Below are 19,406 nucleotides of genomic sequence, written 5' to 3'. Positions count from 1 at the left end.
AGCGCGCGCTGTGCGGCGCAGCGGCGCGCCGGCCGGCGTCTGGCTAGTTGACTGACTGCCCGCTAGGTGGCAGGGCAAGTCGGGTGGCCGGAAAGGCCGATGCTTTCGACGGAGCGGACCGGGGACGGGTCGAATTGTAGGGGCGGGCACGCGGGATGGGAGCTTTCTGGGGGTGGGAGGCGTACTGCCGTGGCCAAAACGCATGTGCCAATAGACTTAACGACAGCATTGGATTCAGGGACCGTCACCTCACAGGCCCATGGACCCTGAGTCCCAGGGGACTCGGTAAGGCCCTGCACACTGCACACTGCACAGGCTAAAAAGGACAATAGAATCCTTCGAGGTCTTGAGGGCGCTGTCAGCCTCTGAAGGCCCCAGCAGCATTTGAGAGTCTTACATACACCAGCGCTTCTGAATGCACCAGTACCTATACCGCTCTCCCCGGCTTCCAAGGGTCCCCTGGTAGACATCTCACGGCTCACGCCGAGCTCAAAGAGCCTCGCACTGTCGTACTTAGTATGCTGGTCAATATAGGTATCTGAGCTCATTATAAGGTCAAAGGCGGTCTGAGTGATCGCGTCTGACATGCTATGGGTCTTACACTGGCCATTCGATCGAAAGTGGATCGAATACCTATTCAAAAAGAAAAATGATACCTACCTACAATCCGAGATAAAGATTCGATCCACAGTCTCTGGATAATAGTTTAACCATTGAGAAGAGGAAGCGGAAAGACGGACCTCACCTGTCTCGAGAAAAAAAAAATGATTGACTGTCATTCTCCCATCGTTTCTGCCTTATGTATTGTTTTCGTGGTTACATACGGGATAGCACTGATGGTGAGCTGGAAGAGTTAGGTACTCCTGTGAGTCCTGGGCGCCGGGGTTTTCTGTATTAGAAAGATCTGATCAATATTCAGTTGTCATATTCAGTTCAGATCAATATTCAAAATGCGTGTACTTCCACGCATATTGTCACCCTTACAAATCAGCGAAAGTGTCAAACCAATCGGTCACTCAACGTGACTGAGCGGCCACACCACCGACCAGCGACTAAAAATGTGGGCACTATTTGCAGATGACATATTTCTCATATATGTAACAGTTCGCATTTGATAGAGACACGGGCGTAGGAACGTCATGAAAAGTGGGTGGGCCACCCTGTCAAGGGGCCTCCTTTTCCAGGGGGCCTCCTATTTTCAGGGGCCTCCAACTTTTGCATCGTCGTGATGGCTGCTTTCAAGTATGACCTCCAAATCTAGCTTCAGAGATCGGGCAGATGTACCCAGGGGCGTAACCGCTTAAGCGAACAGTGCGGAAAGTCCGCACCATTTTTAAAACTTATTTCCCCTCCGATTTTTTTTTTTTAGAATCTATTTGCCGCAAACGGCGCATGACCCCTGAAAACCCTTACACAAATGTCTTCCTCGTTTCCCAGGTGCCCCCATTAGCTTCATAGGCGCCCTCTTTGGCATATAAGCGCCCTATGCATAGTCATCAGAGACATCCCTATATGTCCCACACCCACAGTCGCCCCGTTGTCGCATATACAACCTGTTATGGACACTTGAAGGCGCCTCTCTTTGCCACGCCGGTGCCCCTGTTTCTTGTGAATGCACCCCCATGGCATTGATCAATTGCAGTCTGCAGACCTCTATTGCATGTGGACGCCCATATAGTAGGCCTCAGAGGCACCCCTCTTTCGCATTGAGGCACCCCTATGGGCTTCATAGGCGCCCCTCTATTGCACGTAGGTGCCCTACTGTCTCAGAACCGCTCCCCTTTGGCATGCAGACGCCCATCTTTCGACGGAGGAGCCGCCGTGGTTCTTAGAGACGGCATGTTGCTCCCAGACGCAGATGGGGCTCTCGGAGTCGACAGTGTGGGACCTTCAGTCGCTGATGAGTGCCCGCCAGATGTGGACCCTCGGAGACGCCGGTATGGGGCCCTCAGAGATGCCGGTATGTGGCCCTTAGAGACACCGTTGTGGAACCCTCAGATACTTCAGTGTGAAGCCCTTACAATTGCTGGTGTGGAGCTATGAATGCGCTGGCGAGGCCGGTACATGGGCATTAGAGCTCAGTGAGAGCTTGTGTGGTGCCTTCAGTGGCCTTGTGGAGCCGTTAGACATCAACATGGTGCTCTCAGGAGCCGGTGAGTCCTCAGAGTCACCGGTGTGGGGCCTTCAGAGCTCCGAGATACTGGTGTGGGGCCCTCAGAGGTGTCGGTGTGGGTCCTTCAGATGTAAGTATCTATAGAGCCTTGAGATGCACAGGTGTGGTGGCCCACAGAGGCGCCGGTGTGGGGCCCCCAGAGCCACCGATATAGGGCCCTAAGAGACACATGACCCTCAAAGGCGCCGCTGTGTGGCGCTCATAAACACTGGTGTGGAGCCATCACAGGCGGGTGGAGCCGTTAGAAGCCGGAAAGGGCCCTTAGATGCCTACAAGGAGCCTTCAGAAGCACGCGTGGCACCCTTATGGGGATAAGCGTCTGCGTGTCTACTTAGGAGCCCTTGAGGTGCTCTCATGAGCTCTGTGGGGCCCTACCGAGCCGAAATATGGCCACGGCCAGTTGCCGCCGCATGGCTCTTCGGACTATCATTCTCAGGGGCCTCATCTGCCTAGTTTGAATAGAAGGGCCTCTCAGACAATCAGTCTCATGGGCCTCCTCTGGCTAGTATAAATAGAAGGGCCTGTTAGACCATCAATCCTAGGGGCCTCTTCTGGTTAGTATAAATAGAAGAGTCTCTCAGACCATTAATCTCAGGGGGCTCCTGTGGGCAGTATAAATAAAAAGGCCTCTCAGACCATCAGTCTCGGGGGCCTCCCTAGAAAAGTGCAAATATGGATAGCGGCCCCCTCAGATTCATTAGGAGTGGACCTCTCTGACTATCAGTCTCAGGGGCCTCTTGCGACCAGTATGAATATAAGAGCCTCTCAGACCATCGGTCTCAGGGGCCTCTTCTGACTAGTTTGGATAGAGGGCCCTCCCAGACCACCGGTTTCAGGGGCCTCCAGTGGCCAGTTATATGAACAGAAGGGCCTCACAGCCATCAGCCTCGGGGGCCTCTTCTGACTGGTGTGAATATGAGGGCCTCTCATACCATCAGTCTCAGGGGCCTCCTCTGCCTAGTGTGAATATAAGGGCTTCCCAGGCCATCAGTCTCAGGGGACTCTTCTGACTGGTGCCGGATTGAGGGACCTCCCAGACCAAAAGTTTTGGGGGTCTCCTGTGGCCAGTATGAATAGAAGGGCCTCTCAGTCCATCAGTCTCATGGACCTCTTCTGCCTGGTGTGATTATAAGGGCCTCTCAGGTCATCAGTCTCAGGGGCCTCCTCTGACTACAGTGTAGATGGATAGGCCTCCCAGACCATCAGTCTCAGGGGCCTCTTCTGACTATTGAGGATAGAGGGGCCTCCTCTGACTAGTGAGGGTAGGGGGCCTCGGCTAGACCGCCAGTGTCAGGGGCGTATTCTGACTAGTGTGGATGGAGGGGCCTCCCAGACCACCAGTCTCAGACCTCTGACTAGTGTGGATAGAGGGGCCTCCCAGACCGCCAGTGTCAGGGGCCTCCCCAGACCAGTGTGGATATTGGGGCCTCCTCAGATCCACTAGGGCCTCTCAGGCCATCAGTCTCAGGGGCTTCGACTGACAAGTATGAACAGAGGGCCTCCTTGGATCCATCACGGCCCCTTGGAGTCCGTGCGTGGGGATTCGTGGAACTTATTTTTACCGAGTTTGTTTATTCTGGAAGGTGACGACGTCCTCTCAAATCGAGACGAGGGGCCTCGAGTAAAAAGTGGGTGGGCCAAAACACATGGTTGGCCCCCCCCCCCCCCCCACCTCGAAAAGTGGGTGGGCACTTGCCCACCTGGCCCCCCCTGTTCCTACGCCTATGGATAGAGAGAAAAAAACTAGGGAGAGGGCACAAAATATCCCGCTATCTATTATCTACCTAGCTATCAAAATATAATATCCCAAAATAACTAACCGCTCAACATTAGCCAGGGCGTCTTCCAGGGGTCATCGTTGGGTCCTCTCTTGTTCAGCATCGTCGTTAACGATCTTAGCTTGTACGCTGGCGACTCTTTTATCATTCAGTACGCCGATGACACCCAGGTTTTAGTCTCTGGACACAAGTCCGAGCTACCTGACCTTATCTTAAAACTCGAGGCATCTCTCCAGTCGCTTGGTGATTACTTTCATTCGAACGGTCTAAAACTTAACGAGTCAAAATTCGAGCTACTTCCCATCGGCTCACGTCAAAATCTGCGAGACCTCCCACCGTTCACGGTCAAGTTTCGGCAAGCCGTGCTATCACCTTGCACTGAAGCAAAAAATCTCGGTGTCACTTTTGATCGCCATCTCACTTGGGACTCGCACGTATCGCAACTGTCACAGAAGTGCTTCGGCATCCTTATCGGTCTCTCCCACATCCGCCACTACCTACCATCCGGTACTCTCCCAATCCTTGTGTCTGCCCTCGTCCTTTCCCACGTCCGCTACTGCCTCTCCGTCTATGGCAACGGGTCTGCCAAGAACCTCGCCACCATCAACAAAATTCTAAATTTTGCGGCCCGCATCATCTCCGGCAAAAAGAAATTCGACCACATCTCCTCTGTCCGTGCCTCCCTCGGCTGGTCGGACCCCTCCACTATGGTTCAAGCCCAAACCCTAAACATCCTACACAAAGCTAGACGAACAGGTCAGCCCGAGTCACTAGCTGCACTATTTGCCACTAATGCCGAGCGTCCAGACCGTAGCCGCAGCACCAGGCAGGACCACCTGCTTAGTCTTCCCCGCATACACGGCTCGGCTGCGGGGAAGCGGCAATTCGTGTACCGCGCTGCCGCAGGCTATAACGCCCTACCACGCGAGTTCTGGGACATGTCCACCTCGATGTTTACCAGCAAGGTCTTAGAACTCTTATCTTCGGTGACATGAGCTGACACGTCACTGTAACCGCTTTTAGCTTCTGCATCGTGTGTGTAGTGTGGTTTATGTGTGTTCACTTTTTATCCCAGTGTTCGCCACGGGCCGCAAAATCCCAGTCCAACCCAGCCCAGGCCCATGGGTTCACAGCCCAGCCCAGCCCGAGCCCATTCATGATAAAAGCGTCAAAGCCCAGCCCGGCCCAGCCCGTCAAAAATGAATGGACTAAAAATTATTGACACCACACCACTGGCGGTCCCAGGGGGGGGGGGGGCCACGGGGGCCATGGCCCCCCCTTTGGTGCTGAAAGGTGGGGCCATACTATCTTTTGGCCCCACCTTTCAAATCGAACAAAAGTCCTAGAAGAGCTTTTTGTATGTTTCATTTTCTTTCTTGAGCCATCAAAGGACGTGAATTTCAGTCATGAGTGGGTTCAGTTTCGCATTCTGTCAATTTGGCGGTCAGCGTCGCTGGCACCGGTTCACGAGTATGGCCGGATCTTATATGGAATATCAGCGTGGGTTTACTTGAGGCTCTCGTAGGCCCAGCAATGGCTGGCATGAGACCCTCTTCGGTAGTGGCGGGTGGGCCCTGCCAAATGAGCGTGGCTCTACGACACTAAAGTAAGACCTCATGGGTTGGTGCTGTGCATCTCAGAAGCCCGGTGGTGACGCCGTATGCCGGCTTGGTTTCTTAAGGATTAGCGTGGGACCTCCGGGGCCAGCATAGAGTTTGCATGAGCTAGTATGTAATCTCAGTGGCCTGTGTGTAATGTGTACACAGTGGCGGTCGCGGGGGGGGGGCATCAGGGCCATTTCCCCCTCCCCCAAAGGCACATAAAGGGGGCCATCATATCATTTGCCCCCTCCCACTCAAGCAACCGATGGGCCCCCATAGGTGTATGGAGCCCTGGCCCTGATTCGATCGTCATGAGGCTAAAAAATCCCACGCCCAGCTCCACCGATATAGCTCCCACACCGGTCTTTGAGCGTCCTAAACTGACCTCTGAGGGAACTTCAGTGGCGGTCAAGCGCCCACGTTGACCACTAAGAGCCCACATCGACCTCTGAGGCCCCACCTCTGGCCCAAGGGCCCCTAACAGGCCTCAGGGACCCCAAACGGCGTCGAGGGTCTCATACCGGTCTCTGGTGGCCTTATTTCTGTCTCTGGTGTCCCAAGACGAACATTTAGGTGCCAATGAGGGCCTCGCACTGGCTGCTGAAGACCCGATGCCGGCCTCTAAGGGCCTGCATTGGCCTCTGAGGAGGGCCCATCTTGGCCTTTGAGGGCTCTCTGCTGGCCTCTGGGGTCCAACGACGGCTCATGCCGGTCTTATAGGGTCCCACGCTGACCCCTGAGGGCCCCGTGTTGGCCTGTAATGAGTAATTACCCACATTAGCCTCTGACAGCCCAACTCGGTCTCTGATGGTCTCAAACTACTGGCCTTTGCAGTTTGCAGGCCCTGTACTGGTCTCTGAGGGCCCTAAACTGGCCTCTAAGTGAAAACATACATGGGTGGGCTTCTGAAGATCACAGGGCTCACGCAGACTCCTGCACAGCCTTACGTTGGTCCTGATCGAGGTTACTTTACGTCCTGATGGTCCCGCGCAGATTCCCTCCTATTTCGACGTCGGGGCCCCATGAGCCGGTATGGGTCCTGGGGCTGGCAGTGACTGATGAAGTCCTTAGGGCTCAGGGCCAGTCTTTTTAGCAGTAGGACTAGGCAGATTGAGTGAGCCCCAATAGAGCCGTTGCGAAGCCCCACAGAAGTCGCGCACGGCCCTCAGATGCCAATAATTTTGAAAACCAGGAACCTGTGGGGGTCTCCAGAGGTCGGTCTACCAGCTCTCTCCCGCCGCCACACAACTATACCTATCAGGGGTGTCGATTTCTCAAAATGGTTGGGGGTGCTCAACCCCTGCACCGGGTGAAAGATTGCAGCTTTGCCATGGACACAACCGTACAAGGCATGGTTGGGTATCCCCATAAGGTACTGATAATCCCGGGATTTCCACTAATATTTCCCAAAGGTTGAACGTTCTTCAAAATCATTCTGCTCGTCCTAGTACTTGACTACCTCATTACATAAACATCTTTCCAAAAAAAGTCGTACATTTGCCGGCAGCTCGGTAGCAGCCCCAGCACCTCTGTAATAAGGTGACAGAAACCGATGACCGCGGTTAGCACCGGTGCAGCAGCCCCTGCGGTCCACAGGGGCGGACATTGCGCGGGAGGCAACGGTATAGCTACGAGGCTCTGGCGTTAATCAGACGATCACAATAATCGCTAAAAAAATGACAGGTGATCGCATTTCGATATTTATGGGTTTACGATTTTCCTCAGTGGCGTAGCCAGGTGGGCCCGTGAGGCACATGCCTCATTAGGTTCAGGGGCCCATCGGGTTATTCGGGCCTGAGGGGCACTGCGGCGCCAATTGGCCGCTGAGGGTCCAGGTTGGCTATATTTGGACTCAGAAGGGCCCCACAAGGCTCGTAAGAACACCTCATGGGCCCACAAGTACCAACATTAAGATCTTCATAAGGGCCCAAACCAGCCTCTGAGGGCCACTTGCCGGCCTCTGTGGGTCTTAACCGGCCTATAGGGGGCCAGCTCTAGGAGCTGCACACCCGCCTGTAATGGCCCCACACCCATTTCTCTGAGGGCCCCTATAACGGCGACTGTGAGGGCCCTCACCGGCACCCCTGAGCGCCACACCGGCGTCTCTGAGGGCCCCACACCCTTAACTCTGAGGCCCTACACCAATTCCTTTAAAAACTCTACATGGGCGGTTCTGAGGGCCCTTGTCAGTTACCAGCGACCCTGACGGCCCCACACAGGTGACTCGGAGGATCCCAGCGGCGTCTGAGCGCACCATGCCAGTCTCTGAGAACCACACAAGGCTCCTGAAGGCACCGGTGACCTCTTGATATCTTCTTGTCGGCCTATGAAGGGTCCGTTCCGTAACAGCAGTTCTGAGGGCCCCACGCGCGCCTGTGATGGCCCTAAACCAGTGTCTCTGAGAGCCCCCACAACGGCGCCTGTGAGGGCCGTCACCGGCGACTGTGAAGCCCCCACACCGGCGCCTCCAGTCCGAGGGCCCCACATTGCCATATCTGAGGGTCCCACACTAGTGCCTCTTAAGGCCCTATATCGGTGGCTCTGAGGGCCCAACATCGTAGCTTCTGAAGGCCCCACAAGTGCGCATGTGACGGCCACCCTGCCACCGGTGACATTTGAAGGCCCCACACCGGCGACTGAGGGCTCCATCGGCGTCTAAGTCCGTTCCGGTCTCTAAAGACGACCCCACAGGGTTTCTGAAGGTACCACCGGCCTCTGATGGCCCTTAGCCGGCCTCTGAGGGCCCGTCGCCGGTCTCTGGAGCCCCCTGCTGGCTTGTAAAGGATACGCGCCAGCAGCTCTAAGGGTCCGACACCCGTGTACGACGGACCCACACCAGTGTCTTTACAACTTAACGTCTTTTTTCGCTCTTCTTCTTAAAACTAACTTTTCTGGCTTTACATCTTTATTTCATGCCTTGTAAATTGCGTAATTGTTTTATTTTTATTAGTGAAAGACTGCAGAACAATTATTTTCCTCAAGCAGTTAGTGGGAGTTATTGAGGGACAAAATCATTGGGGGTGCCCGGAAAACCATTGGGGGTGCTCATTTGAGCATTGGGGGTGCTGCAGCACCCCCAAAGGTATACAAATCGACACCCATGATACCTATTGGTAAATGTCATAGTCTGAAAATGCTCTCTGGGTTTCACATGCTTGTTCAAAACAAGAGGTATCTGTATTTTCCGAATTGTTTTATAGTGGTAAGGTCATGCATCCGCGTGCCCGACCTTCCAGCATATGCTACACCGATCCGTCGTCATGGTGCAGTGGCTTGACCGGTGGAAACACCGTGGGACGAGAAATGGAACTGGTGATTTTGCCTTACATTGAGCTTAAAGATATCACGCAAGAATGAGATGGATGAAGCATAAGTATTAAGTAATGCCAACCACGCGGCGCCTCGTGGGCGTAAAAAATTAGCCGATCACCTTAGCATCAGCCGATTAGCCGATTATCCCCCCCTCCGGTGACGGATAAATGTTATGTCCCGCGAGTGTGACTTTGGCCCCCCCTTTTGCTAGCGGCTGCGACCGCCAGTGCACCACACAGGTATCCAAAGGTAGCAAAGAAACAATCTTTTGCGAGCAGCATGCACAATGCACATTGCATGCGTGCTTTATTAACCCGTTTCTGAGTCTTGCACTGTAATTAAGCTATGTAGTTATAGTTTTTGTCTCAGTTGCGAACCCCTGACTCTACTTGACAGGTTTTGGCCCAGCCCATCCACAGCCCATCGATCCTTCATATTTGAGGGCCCAGCCCAGCCCGTAGCCCAGCCCAGCCCATAGCCCACTGGGCTGGCCCGGCCCATGGCGAACACTGTTTTATCCTCATCATTGCATTTCTTAGCGTGTGTTGACTCTGACTCGAGAATAGCCCTGTGATTCCGATCTCATGAAGGGATGAGTCTATGACGTAAATACAATACAATACAATACAATACAACTATATATGAATGCGCGGAGTCGTTCCTTGGCCAATGGCCAGTGCGCGGAGGCGCTATACCAGCCATACGCGGAGGCGTGTACGGCGGTACAGTCTACATGCAGGCGCTGTACTGTAGTGTCATCTAGCGGCAGTTTTGACAACTAACGTGAGAAACCACCGCGCCGGGGGTTCGCCGCATGGGAAGTGTTCGTGTCGTGTCATTTTTGGGTTATAACCGTCTCGTATGCTATTGAATGACTGTCGGCTGATTTTGATTTTCTATTCAAACTCACCACAGCTTTGTTTCTAACGGGTGTTGAAACTTGCCTTATGGCTTGCATCTGTCCGTTCCTCAGCGCTATGCTCGGTGTGAGTAAACCATTGCCGTCTTAAAGCCGTTCACTGCGCCTTCAGTTCATACACATTCCATTGTTCGAGACAGCTTTTAACAATACATGAAAATACTCATGACTGCCTGAGTCGAACAAGATAGCAATGTGGCTGCACAGTGCACAGTCAACAACCCTCAGTCACATAAGGATAACCAAGTCCAAGAGATCGACACATGCATAACATACACACTACACAGTCCCAAACGCTCTTCCAAAATCTTCACAGAAATAAATTCAAAAATGTGTCAATGGTATATTTGTATTAATACCCAATATAACGTGCCCAAAAGTTCTATTCGGGAAACGAGTGCATAAGTGACAAATCATATGCTACATAACCGGTTAGATATTGCGTAATTAACAAACTGAAGATTGCACCTTATGTTACGAGTAAATATAAACATCTCAACACATAGAATGATCACCATTAACAAGACATGACATTTTTGACACTGAAATTGGTAAATAGTTGAGCTACACAGGATACAAACTGAACAAAATGAAACCTCTTTCGTGTTCAATCAATACCAAACGCACTATAATAAAATCGAACAGGCTAGTTAGTAAAAAGCGGAGGCATTGATCAAACTAATATTTTCATCTCGAATACATATTTGGTGCGCCAACACTGTAACCTCAAGCATATATCTTTTTCTGCAGGGACTAGGTTTTGTTATCACACGTGATCACTAAATGAAGACACACAATTTCATGTTTGATGCTCGTAACATAAATATTCACTTCACGAAACTTTTCCAATAGGCACGTGCGCTTCCAAAGGGTAATATAATTGGGATGCGATGATTTTGCTGAAAGCTTAGGTGTTATACAGGGTTATTCACCATTTAGCGTCGTTTGAAACATCTCGTTAATTATCCCGCATAAGCGAACCACAGGTGGCCCTATTTCACACACAGCAAACGACACACAAACACACCATAGAATCTCACACTGCGTAACAAACGAACAAGCAAAGAAATAATTCGACAGCGCTGTCGTTGTGCTAAGGTGCCACCCAACAAGCCCAATGGTGTCAATATACATCCGCCAAAACCTGTGTGCCACAAACAACACACGAATAAACCCACACACACACAACTCGCGGTTGAAAGCGAAAACGAAGACCGACAGCTTCTATATCAGTCTGTTCATCTAAAGTGACGAAAGAATAAATGGCATCTTTGCAATAGATGTCCTCTGATCGTTATCACAAACATAATCAACAGAACAAGGATCATGAGCAATTCGCTGGCTCAACGGTCCATCAACAATGACAGTCCAAAAGGCTGTCGTACTGCTCTCGTGACGCAAACTTTCGCCATACCTCAGAGTAAGTGGCGACATATTTAACTGAAAACGAGGCCCTGGGTGATAAAGATAAACAGGAGGCACTGAAAGTTTTTAAATATCACAAATAATCTCCTGACTTTTCGAAGCGATATTTCTATACCAACAGAGCGTTACAGTCCTACATTACCGAACACGAGGCTACAGGCTAAGGCAGTGCACCAACACAGCAAACATAGCTCTCACAGCTGGCTCTTCATTGACGGCAAGCTCTACCGCACAGCTTCAACCACTCCTATCCTGTCGAGACGCCACCCCGAAATTATTCGATATTCTAGCTTTTCAGTTTGAATCGGTAATTTGAATCAGCAAAAAAAAAAATGAAAAGATAAGACAGCCAAGACTAACGAGAGGCATCAACGAAACGTGTAACACTGTGACTACAAAAAATAATTATTTTACGGAGCATATCTTGTCTATACGTAGAATGTCATCACAACAGTAACAAACCATAACGTAGCTTTTCAACGCAAGAAATACCAATGCGTTGACGAATGACTGAGCAAAGGCAACATTTTTTTCATGTTACAAGAAACCCCGAGATTTTCCTTCATCGGTATCACATTTGTAACCGCCCGCAAGCCTTGCCATCTGCTTTAGCGTAAATATTTCAGCGGGGCGATCCTTTACCTACAGTGATTATCACCTAGCTGTACGCCTTATCGTCTTAGTAATCTCCTCGAACAGTTAACTCATTCATCAAATCCTACCACTTACTGACCCACATTGCCATCTCTTCCTCACGAATCCCTTCAAACATGTTCAATCTCAACCAGCTGCTGCTACATCCTGATTGTCACCAAGCTCTTCAGCATGTCTTCCCACCTCCTTCACATCAGATCATCCCACAACGTCTTCCACTAGGCATCCAGCTTAGCCAGCTCATCCTTGTAGACTCGGACACTCTCGTCGTCATAGAGCACGAAGTAGACGTCCTTCAGGGAGGAGGCCATGACGTTCACGAAGTAGTCGTGAATGGCCTTCAGGATGATGCGCGCGGCGTCCGACTTCTCCAGACCTCCTCTGTAGGATGAAATAGATGGTGGGTTACATCATAGACGAGCGGTATTTTGAGTGGATGGTGCAGTAATCATTTGTTTCGGTATTTGAAAGCGTGCATCTCCGATATTGCATATGTGTTGCGATAGTGTTGTGTTGTTACCGTAGATAGTATGCTACCAATAAATAAGTAGTAGGGCGTCTTACCGATGTTAACGGTTGCTGAACGTATCCTACACAGACACCAGCAAATATTTGCTACTAGAATTGTTTTTATTTATGTAAAACAGAAAAGTTCATATTCACTGAGGATTGGCAGAAACTTTTGGCTGCAAGGCGGATTAAACCTCGTCATATAGTAACTGGGAACTGGGACAATGACAGCACCCGAGTTCATCACTTGGTCGTCACTTTTCCCAAGCCTACTAGCGCTCTCTACTCCATCTTACCTGCCACTGCCGATAGATGGCAGCGCGATCGAGGCCAAGTTCTTCTGGTCTGCCACCGCCAGACAGTTCTTTACAGACTTGGCCAGCTTGTCCTCCACGTTCGTATCCGCTGAAGGGGGGACCGGAGAGCGTGAAAACGCGGCTTTATCTCACTTGAGGTCAGCTAACAAGGATAGACGAGAGGCCAGCTCGGTCAAAAGACTTACCGACGAACAATCTCGTCCCGTCGCGAAGGTAGTGGTAACACCCGTCCGTCGTTTCCATCCTCAGGATAATCAAATTTTCTCCTCCACGCCTGAACCCCTTTCCAGGCTGGACGTCGGACAACTTTATCCCATGCGGGAAGCTCCGTCCCAGGAGCAGGCCCATAGCCGGGTGTGGTGAGTGTCAGGGGGCTGGGTGGTCTGTCTGTCCTCGTGATGGGCTCAGTCCCGACAGGTCTACAGTGTGCCCACCTAGACCAATGTCTCCCCCTAATTCCTATCATCCTCCCGGCTCTGAAATGGTCTCGTCAGACCGGAAGAACCAAACCCAACAAAACAAACAAAACAAACAAAAACCAAAGCAGTGGTATGCGCCGACAGCTGGGTAGTCTCCAGGTGAAAAGCGAGGTAGGTGAAAATAAGCAAACAAACTTTTACAGGTCACATCGATGCCGCTGTTTATTATGATAGTGGAATGACTTTAATTAACGTTACATGAGATCAAGATATGCGTGAAAACAGCAATGCTCCCGCGGGTACCGGGGCCCGATCCCTAACGTCCCTCAACTCACAGTGTGTGGGCCCGTTCACGTGTATGATCCAGTCGGCGGGCACGTGACTGGTCGGAGACAGCGTGGCTGTAACATAGGCACAGTCACGTGATCAGACAACGCTAGAAGGAACAGGGTTATCGACTGCCGAAACGGCAGGGAATTCAAATGCAATTCCTTGCACCTGTACATGATGAACAATGGCATCACATGAACGATGGTACAGGCAACAATGATCAATGACATGAAAAAGGTGCATGTCTTAGTTCGTGCCTCTCAGTCTAACCTAGTTTGGGTTTAAATGAAAAATAGCCTGATAAATAAAGTCAGTTACAGCTATGCTATCCATTCCCTTGCAAATGTAAATTTATGAATTCACCTAGCATTTTCCCTGACAGAGAACCTGCACACCTTTCGCCCAACCAGCTCTATCCCTCCTACCTCCTCTGCTACTCTCTCTCTCTCTCTCTCTCCCTCTCTCTCTCTCTCTCTCTCTCTCTCTCTCTCCCTCCCTCTCTCCCTCTCCCTCTCTCTCTCCTCCCCCTCTCTCACCTCCACAGGGCGCCAGCGGACCATGATTCTTAATCAGTTCATCCAGCGCCTTCTTCAGCTGAAACCCCTCGGCAGCCTCCAGAGCCGCCCCCACCTGACCCGCCAGGGGGAACTTGGAACCGGTCGGGTGGACCACCGCCTGCACATTGGCCGCGGCGATGTCCCCCTGGACGACGTGTAGCTGGGGGGGGGGGGGGGGGACGGGAGGGGTCAGGGAAGGGTGACGAATAAAGGTGAAAAACATTTTAGCAAGAGAGCAAAATACCGACATTATGACATATAACTAAGCCGAATATGTAAGGCAAACAGTGGCCAAAGGCCAGCGAAAAGCTGCCACCGAGATCTTAATTAAATGGAACTTTATTATGAAAAAATAGCAAAAAGTTCGACGATGCTCGCACGAGAAGACCTGAGGAATAGAGATATGATCTCGCGAGGTTTGCAAATGAGAACATGGTAGTCACGTGCATGGTAGTCACTAAAACAACCCCTGTTTGATGTGTGTACCGTTTGTCCAAGGAAGAGTTTCTTCTTGTAAAGCGGATTCAGACTGGCGTTGGCCTTGGCTCCTTTTCCAGAAGCTGCGTAATGACATGGAGAGAAATGAATCAGGATTGAACAAAACAACGAAATATCCGACCTCCACGCAAAGTAAGCATGCCTACATATTCAGTCTTCTTTAAAGATAAATTTAACCTTGCCCAGAAATCGTCTACGATAGCGTTTTCAGTTTAAATATCATCTCAGTCCCTGCAGAGTACTTAGCAAGCATGAAACAAGACGTCTCTTTCTTTCTTCTATTCCTCTCCCCCTCTTTCTCTACCTCCTTCCCTCCCTTCCTCTCCCACCAACGCCACCAATACACCAATTAAAGGGACTATCCCACCTTTAACATGGGGTTTGAGTTGAGATAGCCAAGTTTGCGGCGAGGTTCAGAAACCACTATCTATCTAGGTTGCAACCCCCGCGGCCTCTTGGTGTTGAAGAAATTCGTTCCCTTCATTTGAAAATGGGCCTTGTACAAGCCCCTATCTTCAACATGGAGCGACCGTTAGTGTGACGTCACCTCGTTTAGTCATTCTGATTTAAATGGGTTTGTTCGTTGAAAAATCGCTTAAAACTTGGTCTGAACTTTGTTGTGGTGCCTACAGAGTAAAAAGAATCAGCTTTATGACAGTAATGTGGCCTGGGGAAGGACGCAATTTTGGGCTGTGACGTCACATATTTGAAAGTTTGTGTTTGGAAAATGGGAAGCCTAAGATGTTTATTGAAAAATAAATGCCAGAACCGTGTTCCTGGTCATCCAATCTATAAAGTCGGGCACAATTTAACTGGTTTTAACAACATTTTAGAAGGTGGGATAGTCCCTTTAAATATCCTTCCCAGCCTCTACCGGCCTCCCCCACACTAGCTGACTTCACCGACTGACCTTTTTTGGGTCGCGGTGTGGGCGCTACCACGCCGACCTTTTTCTGCGCCGGGGTCACCACTGAGGACGCCGAATACTGCGGGGGCACCGCTGTGGTTGACGACGCTGTGTAGGTCAGAGGTCAGAGGTCAAGGTCAGTAAACAAGGGCCAAGATAGGAAGAAACTGTCATCGCACAGGGTCAAGGTCATTACGGAAGGAAAAATCACGCATTTGTGTGATAAAAATGCCACTTTTATTAATTATTTTGCTTGATCGTTTCATGGGTTAGTACCTCGTTGATGGTCTGATAACTGAGTTCAATTCAACAAAGGCCTGTGCCTGTGGACTGGTATCAGAGATTAGATTCAGAAGTAAGAAAAGCAAGAAAATGATGACTGATGAAAATCTGGTACTATAGCTTCAAATCAATCAACGTCATTCTGAAATCGCCAGTCATCTGATCAATCTGCCCTCAGAAATTCCTTCATCTGACAGAGATATTCGATATACTGACCATTGGGGTCTCCCTTCTTCATCAGCAGAAGAGGATGGACCCTGGGTAGTACACCTCCCTGAGGTATCGTAACGCCACGCAAGAACTGAAACAAAAAACATCACTTTGGTTTCAAAATGTCGTAAATATTGTAACAAACCATGTCCAATGTCCATGTACATTAGTATAAGAAAATAATGTACAAGCTGCTGTCTTCCATCGTTTCTTAGTCTACAGTTTTCTGTCGTTCTTTACTTACAGTACCCTACCTACAATTTTATATGTTCCGCCTATCCTGTGCAGATTTCCGTCTTTTTCACTTTCCACGTGCAACTTTTTGTCACTTATGACCTGCGTATAATTTTTCGTACCTAGTGTATGACATCCTACCGTGCTCAGATTTCGTCCCTCGAGACCCACCGTGTGAAGCTCCTCGTCATTGGCAATGGCCAGCAGTAGATGTCGCGGTGTGATCCGGCTCTTCTTGTTGTCCCGGGCAGCATTACCGGCCAGCTCCAAAAGTTCGGCTGGGGGCGGAGAGATTGTGCATGGGTTAATGTTGAGTAGTAATAGACAAATATATATATTGAGACGGGTTACACAGCACATTGGGTGGACGCGTTTGTATTGTTTTAATTCCCGAGAGGGTGTCGAAAAAGTCAGTTAGACGAAACGCGTCCACCCAATGTGCTGTGTAACCCGTCTCAATATAATGCATGGGTTAATGTTGAGTAGTAATAGACAAATATATATATTGAGACGGGTTACACAGCACATTGGGTGGACGCGTTTGTATTGTTTTAATTCCCGAGAGGGTGTCGAAAAAGTCAGTTAGACGAAACGCGTCCACCCAATGTGCTGTGTAACCCGTCTCAATATAATGCATGGGTTAATGTTGAGTAGTAATAGACAAATATATATATTGAGACGGGTTACACAGCACATTGGGTGGACGCGTTTGTATTGTTTTAATTCCCGAGAGGGTGTCGAAAAAGTCAGTTAGACGAAACGCGTCCACCCAATGTGCTGTGTAACCCGTCTCAATATAATGCATGGGTTAATGGTGCGAGGACGAGGAAATATAGCGAGGGGGATGAGGCATGGGCGGGATACGAGCCACCGCTTTTTAAAACGAAACATTGTCATTGGCCCGAGGAAGATACAAAAATGACACTTCGATGCCTGAAATTACCAAACTTCTCAGCTGAGGCGATCCCCGTTCCCCTGTCTCTCTTGTTAACTATCGCTATTGATTCTTACTGAAGGCATGGATCTCTCCCAAAGACCTTTATAAGGTCCCCAAGACCAACACCTGAGGTACCCTATGACAATATGACATATATCCAGTGTAGCACCCCCTCCCTTCCATCCATGACTTACCGCTGAGGTACTCCATGACTGCCGCAGTGTAGATGGGAGCTCCCACGGCCACCCTTCGCAGTCGCATCTCGCTGCTCTTCATATACCGATGAATACGACCGACGGGAAACTGAAGTCCGGCGCGGGCGGAGCGCGAAGCCGGGCGACGACGCTTCTTTCCCGTGCGGCTGGTACTCATGGCTGGCGCGGTTTGGTGAGCGAGGCAGTCTGCGAATGGGGAGAGAAGGGGAGGGTAAGAAAGAGGGAGAGGGAGAGAGAGAGAGAGAGAGAGAGAGAGAGAGAGAGAGAGAGAGAGGAGAGAGAGGAGAGAGAGAGAGAGAGAGAGAGAGAGAGAGAGAGAGAGAGAGAGAGAGAGAGAGAGAGAGAGAGAGGAGAGAGAGAGAGAGAGAGAGAGAGAGTCAATTAATATTATATTTTATTCTGAAACTAGGGAGGCGAGTCCAGTGGTCTAGCTTGTGTAATGTGCTCTGGGATGCTGCATCAAGTATTCTGTTGGTAGTGGGAACTTACTAAGTCTGTATTTACCTACACATCTTTACAAGGAAAAGAGTGAATGATCTGATCTAGATGCACAGGAGAACAGGAACTGTAACTGGTGGTGAAAGGGGAGGAAAAGGGTGTCCTGACATACTCTGACCTGAAGACAGAAGATCTCAAGCAGAAGATCAGAAGATGAGCCTCAGATTTATGTCTGCAATGGATTATCTAGATGCAATTCTGGAGCAAACTACAGAAATTCATGCAAGACTGAAGGTAAATGAGCTTCCATTTTTGCACAACACTTGAGTGCCATTATTTTACAGGCATTACAAAATGATACTTTAGCCTATAACTTAAGCTGATCCCTGCTTACTTTCATCCCATGAAGTTATCACAATAGCTAAATTAGCTGGTCAGTGGTTGAGTCTACACGAGGGGGCAGGGTCAGACAAGTGCAATTTTTGCATCTTGGTGGGGCTAGGGGCACTTGGACATTCCCTCTGAAATCAGGATTAAAGGGTGGCAAGTCAAACTCAGATATACATGGCCTAGTTAGCAGTTGAAAATGAAATTAATTTCAGCAGATTGCAGAAACCTTGCCAAGATAAATATGATCTCCTTGCAATATGTCATGTGGTGCATCCTGATATTACTCAACTGGTTCAAGTGCTGTTACTGCAACACAAACTGAAACACCAAAGAACACTGCATCATCATTCGTTATTCATAAGAGAAAGCAAGCAACACTTTTGATTTAACGGTCACTGAGGAAGGCCGGTTCTTCACGGATCCCCCACATTTTACTTACCTACCAGCAACCTCCTTTCTTACAAAATCCCCTGGAGATTGCGTTAGCGCGACCCGGGCCAACAACGAGTGCCGACGTGCCGCAGGCAGAGCACTGGCCAGTGGCCGACGAGGAAGGGGGCCGGGCAAGGGCCGGGGAGGGGAGATCGAATCGAGAGGGCGGGTCACTTGTCGCCTCGGGGAGGGGGGCGGGTCATCGTTATATGGTTACAACCATAACCACAATAGCAGTAGCCCTGAGGGCTGTTCACGGACCCTGTGTGCGGTCGGACCGCACACAGCCTCCAAGCTCCGCCCACTTCGTCCCTACGTCAGCCTTGCGTCACCGCACACAGCGACCGCTGTGGCCGGTCGGGACTGGCCACAGCGGACCGTCCACCGCACGCAGCCGTGACGTCAGAGCCGCCTACCCATCCCCTACCCCCACGCCTGCTGGACGTACCGCACACACCGCACGCAGCAGTGTGCGGTGCCCGTGAACACCCCTCTGATCGGCGGCCGGCTAGTACTCTTGCCCGCGCTCACATACGTGCACGTTACCCCGGCAACGGGCTATTGACCAATGAGAGGCGAGAAAAGTGTTACGTCACTGCGATTTTTCATATACCTGTGCCCCCCGGACGTGACGTAGTGTGCTCGCGTGCGTGCAGGGTCTCTGCGATCGAAAAAGAGCGCTAGCAGCGCGCCACTCGACGCCGCAATTGTCAAAAGCGGCGTGTTAGTATGCTTTATTATGAATGATGTGTGTAAAAGTAAGTTTTTATGTTGTTTATTTGGAGGAAATGGTTGGAATAAATTAGGTTATTTTTATTTCTGTTGATTGGAGTTTTTATTCAAAAGATTTCGGTCTATACCATTTATA

General features: G+C 50.3%; 1 protein-coding gene across 6 annotated transcripts in view; it reads right to left on the bottom strand.

The window, feature by feature from the left end:
- Window positions 1-10,113: 10,113 nt before the first annotated feature.
- LOC122369213 (core histone macro-H2A.1-like) overlaps window positions 10,114-19,406 on the bottom strand; it is a 37,307-nt gene continuing 28,014 nt past the window's right edge. Inside the window, exons 1-10 of one of the 6 annotated variants that reach the window (XM_043343769.1) lie at window positions 19,152-19,196; window positions 17,258-17,464; window positions 16,298-16,404; window positions 15,899-15,983; window positions 15,404-15,508; window positions 14,482-14,555; window positions 13,975-14,155; window positions 13,444-13,509; window positions 12,669-12,777; window positions 10,114-12,243 (exon numbers count right to left, since the gene is read on the bottom strand). In XM_043343769.1, the coding sequence (XP_043199704.1) occupies window positions 12,081-12,243; window positions 12,669-12,777; window positions 13,444-13,509; window positions 13,975-14,155; window positions 14,482-14,555; window positions 15,404-15,508; window positions 15,899-15,983; window positions 16,298-16,404; window positions 17,258-17,435 (1,068 nt within the window). In that variant the 5' untranslated portion in view covers window positions 17,436-17,464; window positions 19,152-19,196 and the 3' untranslated portion in view covers window positions 10,114-12,080. The other 5 variants (XM_043343768.1, XM_043343767.1, XM_043343771.1 and 2 more) reach the window with 5 other exon arrangements.

This window comes from Amphibalanus amphitrite, unplaced genomic scaffold (genome assembly GCF_019059575.1).
Source record: "Amphibalanus amphitrite isolate SeventyFive unplaced genomic scaffold, NRLGWU_Aamphi_draft 001016F_arrow, whole genome shotgun sequence".
Classification (NCBI taxonomy): Eukaryota; Metazoa; Arthropoda; class Thecostraca; order Balanomorpha; family Balanidae; genus Amphibalanus; species Amphibalanus amphitrite.
This window is presented reverse-complemented; position numbering and strand designations above follow the sequence as displayed.